This window comes from Lynx canadensis, chromosome A3 (assembly GCF_007474595.2).
Source record: "Lynx canadensis isolate LIC74 chromosome A3, mLynCan4.pri.v2, whole genome shotgun sequence".
In the NCBI taxonomy this organism is placed as follows: Eukaryota; Metazoa; Chordata; class Mammalia; order Carnivora; family Felidae; genus Lynx; species Lynx canadensis.
Genome location: NC_044305.1, coordinates 108602520 through 108615286, shown reverse-complemented (window position 1 = coordinate 108615286; position 12767 = coordinate 108602520). Strand labels below are relative to the sequence as shown.

At 42.0% G+C, this 12767-nt stretch overlaps 2 protein-coding genes across 7 annotated transcripts in view; one reads left to right on the top strand and one right to left on the bottom strand.

Annotated features, from left to right (window-relative positions):
• HNRNPLL (heterogeneous nuclear ribonucleoprotein L like) overlaps positions 1-5479 on the bottom strand; it is a 38071-nt gene extending 32592 nt beyond the window's left edge. For 2 of the 4 annotated variants that reach the window (XM_030311258.2, XM_030311260.2), the window contains exon 1: positions 5010-5478. In XM_030311258.2, the coding sequence (XP_030167118.1) occupies positions 5010-5198 (189 nt within the window). In that variant the 5' untranslated portion in view covers positions 5199-5478. Of the gene's footprint in view, positions 1-864; positions 895-5009 lie in introns of all 4 variants that reach the window. The other 2 variants (XM_030311259.2, XM_030311257.2) reach the window with 2 other exon arrangements.
• Positions 4149-12767, top strand: part of GALM (galactose mutarotase) — a 116368-nt gene continuing 107749 nt past the window's right edge. For 2 of the 3 annotated variants that reach the window (XM_030311264.1, XM_030311266.1), the window contains exon 1: positions 4149-4833. In XM_030311264.1, coding sequence (XP_030167124.1) covers positions 4821-4833 — 13 coding nt within the window. In that variant the 5' untranslated portion in view covers positions 4149-4820. Of the gene's footprint in view, positions 4834-5797; positions 7836-12767 lie in introns of those variants that run through there. The other variant, XM_032592698.1, reaches the window with a different exon arrangement.

Genomic DNA, 12767 nt, shown 5'->3' with positions numbered 1-12767 from the left:
GTCATTCCTCTTATAATGTGATTTCAAGTGTCTTTTTCTATTCTAGTAATCATTCTCTGGATGCATTAGAATTCATCAACATTAAAAAAAAAAAGAATTTATCAATATTATACCAAAAAATGAATACAGTATTTCTAGGTATTTAAGGTTTTCCCTTTTACTTTGGATACTGCATACAGACCAAGGAAAAAGGAGTTTTAAGGGACAGCTGAAAATATCTTTTAACCCACGCTATGCTTAGAGTTAACTACATAATTTTTCTTACTAAATTAAACAATCACATCTCTTCGTCTCTTTCTTTTTTTAAAGAAACAATACAGCAGATCCAAAATATGAGAAATCCTTTCATTTTCTTACCTAAGTTTTCAGGTACACTTCATCCCATAACAGAGCAAAATTAAAAAGAACAGCCATACCATTCAAATAACTTTTTTAAAAATAACCTTTACTTTTTTACTCATGCAGCAGGGATTCTCTGGTTTTGCCTACCCAGATACCCTTCCCCCTTCTTCTGGTTAAACACATACACAACCCTGAACTCTGTATTATTCCACTAGTATTTTCAATCACACAGTCATGCCTATCCAACTTCAGAAGTAGCCCAGTGATTAGCTGCAGGGCTAGGGAAGCTAAAAAGTGTTGATCAGAAGGGATAAATATGGACACCGGGGAGAGGAGTATTCTCTATTTGCTAGCTATAAAAATTGCAAGTCTAGCTTTATAACTACATGGAGGAAATAGAGCATATAGAATCAAGTTTCAGTGACATCATCTAAATCCCTAGATCCAGCCATGCCTGAAACCGCGACCACAACTTAGCTTTCTCAGTTACACAGGCCAACTTTTTGTTTTGCTTAAGCTCACCTGAATTGTTGCTGTGGCTGAAACTACAAGCTTTGAAAGGTGTATTCAATTTCAGAAGCAAAAAAAAAAAAAAAAGCATTAAATGACATAGAGTCACAGATTTTTAGATATGGAATTTTTAAAATTAATTTATTTTGAAAGAAAAAGAGAACTCAAGCCAGGAAGGGGCACAGAGAGAGAGAGAGAGACAGAGAGAATTTCAACCAGGCTCTGCACCATCAGCGCAGAGCCCAACTTGGGGCTCAAATCTACAAACTGGAGCCGAAATCAAGAGACCAACGCTTAACCGAGACACCCCAGCATCCCTGGAATTTTTTTTCTTTACTTTTATAACCCCATCACAGACAACAGCACCTGGCACATAAAAGGGGCTCAAGTATTGTTTTTTGATGAATTAAGAGATCACAGTGATCATCTGATCCAACCTGCTCATGACGGTTGAGTTCCAGAGACGTTAAGTCACAAAGCATGTTGTTGGTAGCAGAACCAAAACACCTGCCTTGGTTGGGCTTATAGGCCATTAAAAAGCTCTTTTCATTGTATGTACTAACACGAAGAAATGTAGTCACTTGTTAAAACCAAAAGATAACAAAACCTACTACCTTTCTCTTCTTTCCTAATACAAGGCCTGAAAATCCTCACAACAGCAGCATAGCTAGAGACAGAGGACATTTATTGCTATAGAAGCCTTAAAAATTAAAACTCTGGCGCTTACCTCCAGGGCACACACATCCTTTAGCTTTTTCATTCCCCAGGGTGTATTTACTATGCTCACTGTCAGCCTCTAAACTTTTCCTGTGGGAACTAAGCTAACAAAGTGACCTCACCTTATCCCCCATCCCGTATTCATCTAATAAATCATCATTAATATTCCTATACACCTCTGTAATTCAGATCCTTAAAGTATAATAGTGTATCTTAAATTCAAACTAGCTCCTCCACATAATATATATCGCTAAGAAATCCTAGGATCTACGTTTTTATCATGACATTTTGCTATCTTACAAGTCTATTTATTAAACATTGAGAAACTTAAATTTTCATCTCATCGGCAAACAAGCCACTTTAACAATCTGATTTGCCTGTTTACTCACTAGCAGAAGACAGTAAAAAAAAACAACAAAACTTGAAAGTCTCCAAAATGAATTAGCATTCCATAAATTTTTATCGATATCAGTCTTTATATAAGCAGATCTTTCTAGGTAACCTCTCAATTTAATTCTTCAATCGGTTTCACTAACTAAAGCCCTAATATTTGAAGTCAAGCTGCTTTCTAAAAAATAAAGATATAGAAATTTACTATTCATATGATCTTGAAGGTTGAAGGTCATGACTTCTAAATTTAAGACCACCACTTACTCCACAAGAATAAAGTAACTTATAATACACAGCACAAACTTTCATAATCCAGCTTTGTTCAACAATGCAGCACAGTGAATCTGAAACACTCTAGGAATTTCTGGTCTTCAAATTAAGTACCAGAAGACATAAATTTGAAGAGTGTCTTATTTCTCATATCCGAACTACCAACTCACTTCTCTATACACCTTAACACATCATGATCATTCACAGTGATCAATTCATCTTTAACTTAGGAGCATTTGTAGAAACATGGCTTTTCTTAAATACTTTCTTTCCTCTTTACATCTAATTAATAGATTAAATTAATAGATTAAATAGATTAAAGCACTCATGGAAACTTAATTATCGAAAGCTAAATAATGTAAATCCTTGAAGACTTACTTTGCACTTGACAAACCTCCAACTGAGTTGAAAAGATTGCCCATCATTGTACCTAATCTGCATTTGCTGTTATTTAACAGTTTGACCACAAAGTATTTCTTCTCTGGCTGGACCGTAGGACAACTGAGGTTGAGCCAAAACCATTTCAGTTAGATAAATTACCATACTTCTGGCTGATGACGCACTAGACGTTAAACTTTTATCCAGGGAATGCCTATCCTAATAAAATTTTATTATGTACAGGTTTCCATAGTTGCAATAATTTCAAAATAGTACCAAAAATCACATGAAGAAAAAGGTTTAAACACAGGAAAAATAAGCCTTCATTTGATTTCACAGTGCAGCACTGCTCCTACTGTTAAAAGCAATTCACACTCTGAGAAACAAAATAGCAGTAAATAAACAAAAATTAAAATTTATAACTCAATCTGCATTTATTAGATCCTGCCTGGGTAATTTAAAAGCTGCATTACATTAATCACTGAATTACAACTTCAGGTATAGAAAGGCTCAACTTTTATACTAAAAGAACTCAAGACTAGGGGTGAATTGACTTTCCCAAAGGCACACAGATCATATGCGAGCTAGGACTCCTGACTCTCCCCAAGCCCTGACAAGTACTATTTCCACTGCCAGATACCATCCACTTTGGATATATTAAGCATGTATTATTTTCTTCCCAACATGCAAAATAATCTATTGCCTTAATGTTTAATCTGTTTCTCAAAAAATATTTTTTTTCATTAAAGAATTTAGGTTATCTTTCCAACACACTTAAGACATTTCATGCTACTGCACAAAAAACTCAAGACTTGTGGCAAAAGAAATACACTGACCCTTCTAAAAGATCAGTTACAATATTCCTGTTTCCAAACTTCCACAATGGAATTGGCTTTGAACTGAAACATTCAGAAGACATGCATTTTTTAATGCGCAAGCCCAAGATACATTTTGAGTATGCCAAATACCTAGGCACAAAAATCAACTCATACATATCTAGCTATAAGGAAACATTAACTTAGAGGAAGAAAAAGTTCCTTTTTTCTAATGTGTTGAAACCTATGTCACAGCTTCAAATTGGGAAACTAACGTTGGTAACTACTGACCAGAATTTTTTTATATAAAAATTCAAATAGCTAGGGGCACTGGGTGGCTCAGCCGGTTCGGCACCAGAGTCTAGATTTCAGCTCCGATCGGATCGTGATCCCTCGGGTTTGTTTGGGATTCTCTCTCTCCCTCTCTCTGCCCCTCCCACCCCCACTCTACTCTGTATCTCAAGATAAATATTTTTTAAAAATTCAAATACCTAAAAAGCTTATCATTGGCCTCTTATAAAGGGTGAAAAACATTTTAATAGAATATATGTGTACATTTTCTTAAATTTCAGGAAAAGTCTCCTTTCAAAAAATCAATTAAAATGTGTCACATGTTTAAAAGACATCTAAACCGCTAACACATATGAAGTACACCAAAAAAGGGCAAAGACTTTTGCTTTGCTTTGTTTCCTTAAAGTCTCCATGCAACTGAAGCTGAGTTACTACTTGCTGCGGATAAGACGATTTTCACATTCCTTCTGCCTCCAGCTAATGTTTCTGATAAGAGCAACAAGAATCTAGGAAGGTGTGTTTAATCCAATTCCGAGCTCAGTCCTTCCTTTCGTGGGGCAAATTTGGAATAAGCCGTCCATGAACTGTGGTGATTTTAAGATTTGTTTTACTTGAAACTAAGGGTGGTGTTCACACCTACCAACACTTGTTTTTTTGACCGAAGAGCTAAGATCTGTACTGAGCAATAATCCTAAAACTGGGTAGCAAAGCATGCGCACCATGCCTGCCAAGAGTAAAAATTTTGAAATTAGACCTCCAGGCGAACTAGGGTGTGAGCTCCAGGGCGTAATTTGTCATTCAGTTACGACTCTGCTCAGGACCCAGGTGAAGAGAGACCCCGGCGGAACCGACGCAACAACCATCCTGCGACCGTGACCAGCGCGCAGATGCTGCGGGCACAGGGGCAGAAGGGAGCGGGGCGTCCCGACGCCGGCCAGCAGCCGGAGGAGTTGAACTAACAAAGAGCTTATCGCGCACCGAAGCCCCCCGGGAGCTGAAGCAACGCCGCCCCGCCGCCCCCGCCGGGCTACCCTCCCCAAGTTCAGGGCCGGCAGACGACTCGCACGCGGGGCCTGCAGCCAGGCCGGAGCCGGGTTCGCGGTCGGGATGCGGGAAACAGGTAGGGCAAAGAATAAAAACCCCGAAGAGAAGAAAGAGCCGGCGCTTCCCGACGCGGTCAGCGCAGCACAGAAGGCAACGAGGCGCGCGGAAGGCCCCGGGGCCGAGTCCCCGCCGCTCGGCCCTGCTTCCCAGGGAGCCGCCAGGCACAGCGGACAGGGCGCCGCGCTTTGTTACCGGCTGTGAGAAGCTCCGGCCGCCGCCGCCGCCATCGCCCCCGCCCCGGGGCGTCGCTTCCCGGCGGTTCTCGCCTTCCTCAGCCGAGTAGTCGATCTCCCCCTCCTCGGTCTTAAGGCGCTTGGCCTGGCTCTCGTACTCGCGGTCCTCCTCGTACGCCTCCCTGGGAGAGGATGAGGAGGAGGACATGGCGGCGGCCGGAGGGACCGGCGGGCAAGCGGGTGGGGGTGGCGGCGGGGCGCGGGCCTCGGACGCCGCCGGCCAGTCCCCGCCACTGGCCGCGTCTCTTCAGAGAAGGTCTGCGCTGCCGGGCCGTCCGCGGGGGCCAGGCGCCCAGGAGCCAGTGGGGGTGCAGAGATCGGGCGGGATGAGGGGGCGCCCCGGGAGGAGGCTCCGGAGCGGCCGCTCCCCTTTAATTACGGAGCCAACATTCAGCCTCTCCCTCCTCCTCCTCCGTCTTCGCTCCCAGCCCGGGGGAGCGAATCTAAGGATGGGGACGCGACTGTGGCTTCCGGTCTTCCCTCCTCCCCTAATCCGCTCCCCGCCGCCCAGGCCGAGCCTCCGCCCCCGCCTTAGCTGCCGCCGCGCAGGATCGAATCCAGCCGCAGCCCGCGGGAAGCGCCCCTCAGCCTGGGTCCCGCTCCCTATTGGCAGGGGGAAAAGTCGACCAGGCTTCCAATTGGTTGCAAGGGCTGTTCGTCAAGTGCCGCCCACGGCTCGGCCTCGCCCCCCCTCCCTGCGCCGTGTGAACTCGCCGCTGGCCTGCTAGTCCCGAGCGCGCGACGTCCGCAGCGCGCTGTCCGGGAGCCGTTGCTCCCCGGCGGCCGTTAACGTTGTTCGGCTCCCCCGAAGCCAGGCGCTGAGTGAACCCGGGTGGTGACGAGGCGTGCAGTGAAGCCAGGGCTGCGGGTGTTAACCGCCCTCCCGCTAATTTAAATGCTTTTTATTACTTCTCTCCAGAAGAGAATGAGGAAAACCTCGAAAATCCCTGCAGATAGACCTCGCACAGCCCTTAAAACTACAGAGGCTGAGGGGAGGAAAGGGTTTGGAACCATCAAAAGTAGCCTTCTAGGAAGAAGCCTTATGTGGTGTGCAAAATCTGATAAAAGTGGGTGCACCCTGTCCGCCCCTAACTAGGTATTCGAGAACAGCAGCCCACATTTCCATTTAGCAAGGTGCCAGTCAGAAGAAGACGCTCCACATGGGTGAATGTCAGTTTGATCACTTAACACTCATTTGTCATCTAGACCCTTCTTTCCTGACAGTTATAAGGGACTGGTCTATAAGTTCCTGCTCCAGTTAAATGTTTTAAATCTCCCATATAATATGCCATGCTTCTTCCCAGCCCTTTCCTTTCGGGATGATCTGTTTATTTCACATTATTTATTCTTGAAAGATACATACAAAAGCCTATCAAAACCCTTCAGGCCACAGCTCACTTCCTCTGTGGAGCCCTGAGGATTCTTCCAAGCTTCTGGTTGCTGTTTTCTCTTTTTGCAACAAGGCCCTTTTATACTTAACCTCCTAGAGTGTTCTAGAAACGCTGGAAGACGAACTTTGCTCTTTTCATCTTTGCATATCCAGTTCCTGTGCAGACCCCTGGCACAAGTTAGGTACTCAGAAATGCTGAATGAGTGATTCCTAGGAAATAAAGGTCCAGTATCTTTCAGGAGAGAAACTGGAAAATCTAGCCCAACCTAACTGCCCTCTGTGACTTAACCCTTGGAGGACTGTCTAGGATCAGGAGTCACTTGAGTGTTTCCATTGTCCTTGTCCCTCAGATGCTCCCCTAAATGTGGCTCTTCCTTTCCTAACCATGTGGATTGTTTCCTCCTCCAGCCTAGTTCTCTCATTTCCAAGGTTACTTCCTCCAAATAAGCCGTTTTTATTTATTGCTGGCAATGCTTTAACATATACTATTTTATGTTTTATAATTTACACTGCCTGTCATTTTGGAAAACAATTGCAAGTTTTTCACAGCACCATACAGCTTATAATCAGATTTGTGCACAGTTGCAAGTGTCTACTGACAAAATAGAACAACAAAAAATTTTAGAAATGTATTTTTTAAATTAAGATAGAATGGAAGTGGACAGAAGAAATATCAAAGGGGGGAGCTGCAGTGCTAGCTACAAAGCAGAAATATTATTGGCAGAGCACTGCGAAGAATGAGAAGAGTCAGAAGGAAGGCCTTATACAAACTTTCCAAATATTTCATAGTAATGGTGAAAATATTTTAAATTCTCAAAACCTACCTCCAACCCGTAGATTATACCAAGTTAAAATGCAAGTCTCACACCAATCCATAAGGAAACCCAGCCTTACTGAACTTTGTTGCTATACTGTTTACTAACAGAGGGTAGGAATCAATATGTACCAGCATGAAACTTCATCTTTTGATGAATAGCTCACATCAAACTGTTAAGTAAAAACAAAACAAAACAAAACAAAACAAAAACTGAAGAAGTAAAAATGTAGAAAGCATGTTTAAAAAACATAGATCAGTATGTTGGCTATGGGTTATCTGTGAGCTTGTTGCTGATGAGTTGTTCAGTAACAATAAGTCCTTCGATAAGGAAAATGCTAGCTAGCTCATCATTCTACCATGAGAAGAGCTAAAGAAGGAGGGCATAAATTATACTCTGCATGGTTTAACTTAGATGAAAGAAAGAAATTACTTGCCATCCAGTAGCCAGAAATGCCTAAGAAACCCAGAAACAGCTCCTAAATGCCATGACTTTCTGGAATTTCTGTTGCAGGACACATAGCTTCAGTCTTTTGGCTGATTGTCTAGATGTTTGATTGGATTGGCCGCTGTTGATTAGGGTAAGAAGCAGCCTTGAACTACCATTGCCACAACTCAGAGTGGATTCAGGGGTTCAGGGACTACAGGGAGATTCAGGGACTACAGGGAGAGACAAGTCTACAGGGAGAGACAAGTCCAGAGGAGCCCTGGGGAAATCGATAGTCAAGGTCCTTTATCTAACCCCGAATTGCCCTTTAGTTTTAAATCTCCATGCTGACTATGTAATTTATAAGATACTGTGCCAGGTGATGAAGGGACCAGAAAACTATATGAGATGGTCTTTGCCTTCTCAAAGCTTGCAATCAAGTCGAGGAAACAAGGCACATGTAATATACATGCAGTAATAATTACAGCCATTTACAATGTGCCGGGCACTGTGCGAACCACTGTTAAGGGCCATGTGAACAAATTCTGACAGAAGCCCTCTAACAGGCGTTATTATTGCTATGCCCATTGTATGATTAAAAAAAAAAAAATAGTGTAGGAAGGGTTAAGGGACCTGCCCTAGAGACAAAGTAAACCAGAGAGCCGGTATTAGAACCCAAGCAATCTGATTCCAAAGCCAGTATACTTCATCAAGAAGAGTGATTGAATTATTACATTTTTTTTACTGCCATCAGAACACAGATCTTTTAGTCCTTTATCATGATACTAATTTATTCGCTAATTTCTTTTTTTTTTTTTTAATTTTTTTTTTTAACGTTTATTTTTGAGACAGGGAGAGACAGCATGAACAGGGGAGGGTCAGAGAGAGAGGGAGACACAGAATCTGAAACAGGCTCCAGGCTCTGAGCTGTCAGCACAGAGCCTGACGCGGGGCTCGAACTCACGGACCACGAGATCATGACCTGAGACAAAGTCGGACGCTTAACCGACTGAGCCACCCAGGCACCCCTTATTCGCTAATTTCTACCAGGGCTTATGCAGCTGTATGTCTAGAAAGAGTTGAATAGATTATAATTTTCACCATTTTCATTGGTATAAGGAAATTCAATTCACCTCCATAAGAAATTACAAATATAATACACTGTTTTAGTATCTTTTTTTCTAATGTTTATTTATTTATTTTGAGAGTGTGTGTGTGTGTGTGTGTGTGTGTGTGTGTGTGAAGGGGGGAGGGACAGAGAGACAATCCCAAGCAGGTTCCATGCTGTTTAGTGCAGAGCCCAACACAGGGCTCAAACTTGGGGTTTGAACTCATGAACCATGAGATCATGATCTGAGCTGAAACCAAGAGTCGGACACTTAACTGACTGAGCCACCCAGATGCCCCAATTTAATGTTCATTTATAAATTTAATTTCTATAGAAAAAGGCTCAAAAATCATGAGAAAAGTATCACAATCTTCTGATGATACCTCATTTGAACCAGAGATGCAAATTGTGAACTTTTCATGCCCAAACTCAATTTTCAATATTGCTGCTATTTTTTAAAAGTTTTTAAAGTTTTATTTATTTATTTTGAGAGAGACAGAGAGAACATGAGCAGGGAGGGGCAGAGAAAGAGGGAGAATCCCAGTCAATTAGTTCCTATGAAATCAATTAGTTCCCATGAAACTTTGTCAAATCCAGAATATGTTTGTGATGATACCACTGCCATGTTTCACAGAGATCCCCAAGAAAGGGCACTGTGGTGCTGTTGCCCAAGCTAGTCCCTTTAATTTGATCCACATTTGGTTTGTTAGGGTCAAAAGAAGCCACTGTTCCAAGAGGATGCACCCCGCAGGAAGTGCCCCGAGCACTATTAGCTCACTGTGTAGTCAAGTGTAACCACAGTGGTATTCTTTTTCAGTTGCTATCATCATGCACATCTCCTTTGGGGCTAGAACTACAACCATGTTTGGCCTCTTTAAAAATAAATAAATAAATAAATAAATAAATAACAATCTGTGATAAGTCAGCAAAAATAAAATTGATTAACCTTACAGAACTAGCTCATATACCAAATAATGATAGCTAAAGTTCAGATTCTTGTTATAGCCACTTAGTCTTAGAAATAATACTTAAACTATTTCCACTTCTAACTCCTGTGAATTGAGACTGCTTCACACATCTTTAAAAATAATTTTCGTAAGTAAAAAGAGTAAAATCATGGCATTTCTATCCACAGTTGAGACTAAGTAGAATCTGTCAAAGTAAATTCACCTTGCGTATGAAAATATAGATAAAACAAAATTAACAAGTAGTTGCTAACACTTAACAAAAGGGTATTAAGTGCTACTGATCATTCCCAATTGTGTGGAATGTGAAATAGTTGGTAGTAATAAGTAGTTCTTAATACCTTTTTGTTGTTAAGCATGAGCTCTTAGTTCTTTTCTGTCTTTTTTAATTTGAGAAAAATAAAAATATCTTGGAAATGGCCCACTTCACTCCATCAGGGAAGTTTCGTTAGTAAGTAAGTTACTAATTCACTCCTTCTTCCTTCCTGATCTTTGATGCTGGGACCACTCTAAAAATGACAAGGAATACTACAGATAACACATAAACTAGGTTTTTCAGGCCTTTTTTTTTTTTTTAATGTTTTTATTTATTTTTGAGAGAGAGAGACAGAGCGCAAGCAGGGGAGGGACAGAGAGAGGGAGACACAGAATCTGAAACAGGCTCCAGGCTCTGAGCTGTCAGCACAGAGCCCAACACGGGGCTCGAACCCACGAACCAATGAGATCATGACCTGAGCTGACGTCGGATGCTTAACTGACTGAGCCACTCAGGCGCCCCTTACACCTGTTTTTTGACCTTTGCTGTCTTCAGCTTTTTTGGCCTGGTGGTATCGTTGCATTCTGAATATGTTAGGGGACATTTGAATCAAATAGAATAGATTTTTAACAGAATTGTATAACTGTTTCCCTTGATACTATGTACTTTCCCAAACCATCGTGGCACTTTCCCCACCACCACCCCTAAGACCAGAAAGTTAATAGACCACCTTTGTTTTAAGACAGAAGAAAAGTGTTTTTTCCATGCATCCTAACCACAAGTCAGCTACTGAGTTTGGCTAGGCCTGTGCCATTCAATACAGTGGCCACTAGTCACACATGGCTACTTTTATTTAAATTAGTTAAAATTAAATAAAATGTAAAATTCCGTTTCTGAGTCACACTGGCCACATTTTAAGTGACCAGTACCCACATGTATGACTGGCTGCTGCTTTTGACATGCTGGACTGGACTGGAGCACAGGGAATGACTGTCTCATTCATCTTTGCATCTTCGTCACCTATAACGTTGTACAGAGAAGGCACTGGCCAGACATTTATTGGTCTGAATTAAGCTTCTCTTTCACATACCTCAAGAAAACGGACATAAAACATAGAATGGAAGCTTTGCAAGATATGTCTATGTGTTTGTCTCAAAGATTGATCTATAATTTGATTTGCTCCTCACCCGTATTTGAAATGAGCTCACTTAAAAAATATAATTACAGGGCTGTCTGGGTGGCCCAGTTGGTTGAGCGTCCGACTTTGGCTCATGGTTTGTGAGTTCAAGCCCCACATTGGGCTCTGTGCTGACAGCTCAGAGCCTGGAGCCTGCTTCGGATCCTGTTCTCCCTCTGTCTCTGCCCCTCCTTGGCTCATTCTCTCTCTCTCTCTCTCAAAAATAAATAAAATAATAATAATCGTAATAATAATAATTACATTTTTCAACCAACTAAGCTAATTTTGTACACTGGATGTACCAAAATGTGTATGATTTAAATTCATAGGCGCGCCTGGGTGGCTCAGTCGGTTGGGCTTCCGACTTCGGCTCAGGTCATGATCTCGCGGTTCATGAGTTCGAGCCCCACGTTGGGCTCTGTGCTGACGGCACGGATCCTGGAGACTGCTTCAGATTCTGTGTCTCCCTCTCTCTATGCCCCTCCCCGGCTCATGCTCTGTCTCTCTCTGTCTCAAAAATAAATAAAACATTGAAAAAAATTTTTTTAATTTAAATTCATACATCAACCAATTGTATTAAATGAGACACATCTAATGAAAGAATTCCTATTGTGAATCCTTTTCAAAAGTGAAAATTCCTGGGGCGCCTGGGTGGCGCAGTCGGTTAAGCGTCCGACTTCAGCCAGGTCACGATCTCACGGTCCGGGAGTTCGAGCCCCGCGTCGGGCTCTGGGCTGATGGCTCAGAGCCTGGAGCCTGTTTCCGATTCTGTGTCTCCCTCTCTCTCTGCCCCTCCCCCGTTCATGCTCTGTCTCTCTCTGTCCCAAAAATAAATAAACGTTGAAAAAAAAAAAAAAAGTGAAAATTCCTTTCACAAAGCAGTCACTCTCTGATTTATCTTTAAGAATGCCATTACATGAACATCAGAATTTGCACCAAAAGAAGGATTAGGCAAGCAAAAATAGTTTTCTTTAAAGGTGCTATCATAAGCATCCAAAGCAAGGGGCGCCTGGGCGTCTCAGTCGGTTAAGCGGCCGACTTTGGCTCAGGTCATGATCTCACGGTCCGTGAGTTTGAGCCCCGCGTCGGGCTCTGTGCTGACAGTTCAGAGCCTGGAGCCTGTTTCAGATTCTGTGTCTCCCTCTCTCTGACCCTCCCCCGTTCATGCTCTGTCTCTCTCTGTCTCAAAAATAAATAAACGTTAAAAAAAAATTTAAATAAGCATCCAAAGCTAAAAGTTTGTAGGATAAATTTACTATTATTACTACTTACAAATAAAATAACCAGCACTACATAGCACTTTAATATGTACGAAGCAGTTTCATATATCTTGCCTTATTTGATTTTCACAGAAACTTTATGAGGTAGACAGGGTAAGTCCTTACTATCCCCATGTGGCAAAGTTCAGAAAAGTTAATGTTTTGTCTCTAAGTTGCCATCTTCTTTCCAGTATAACAATGAGGACATATGAAGTATTTTTTTTTTGTAGTGATTAGATTGGAATTGGAACTTTTAATTTTTCTGCCCTATTTGGATGGAACTACTTTCTTAGGAATATAATATTTAATCATATAATATGT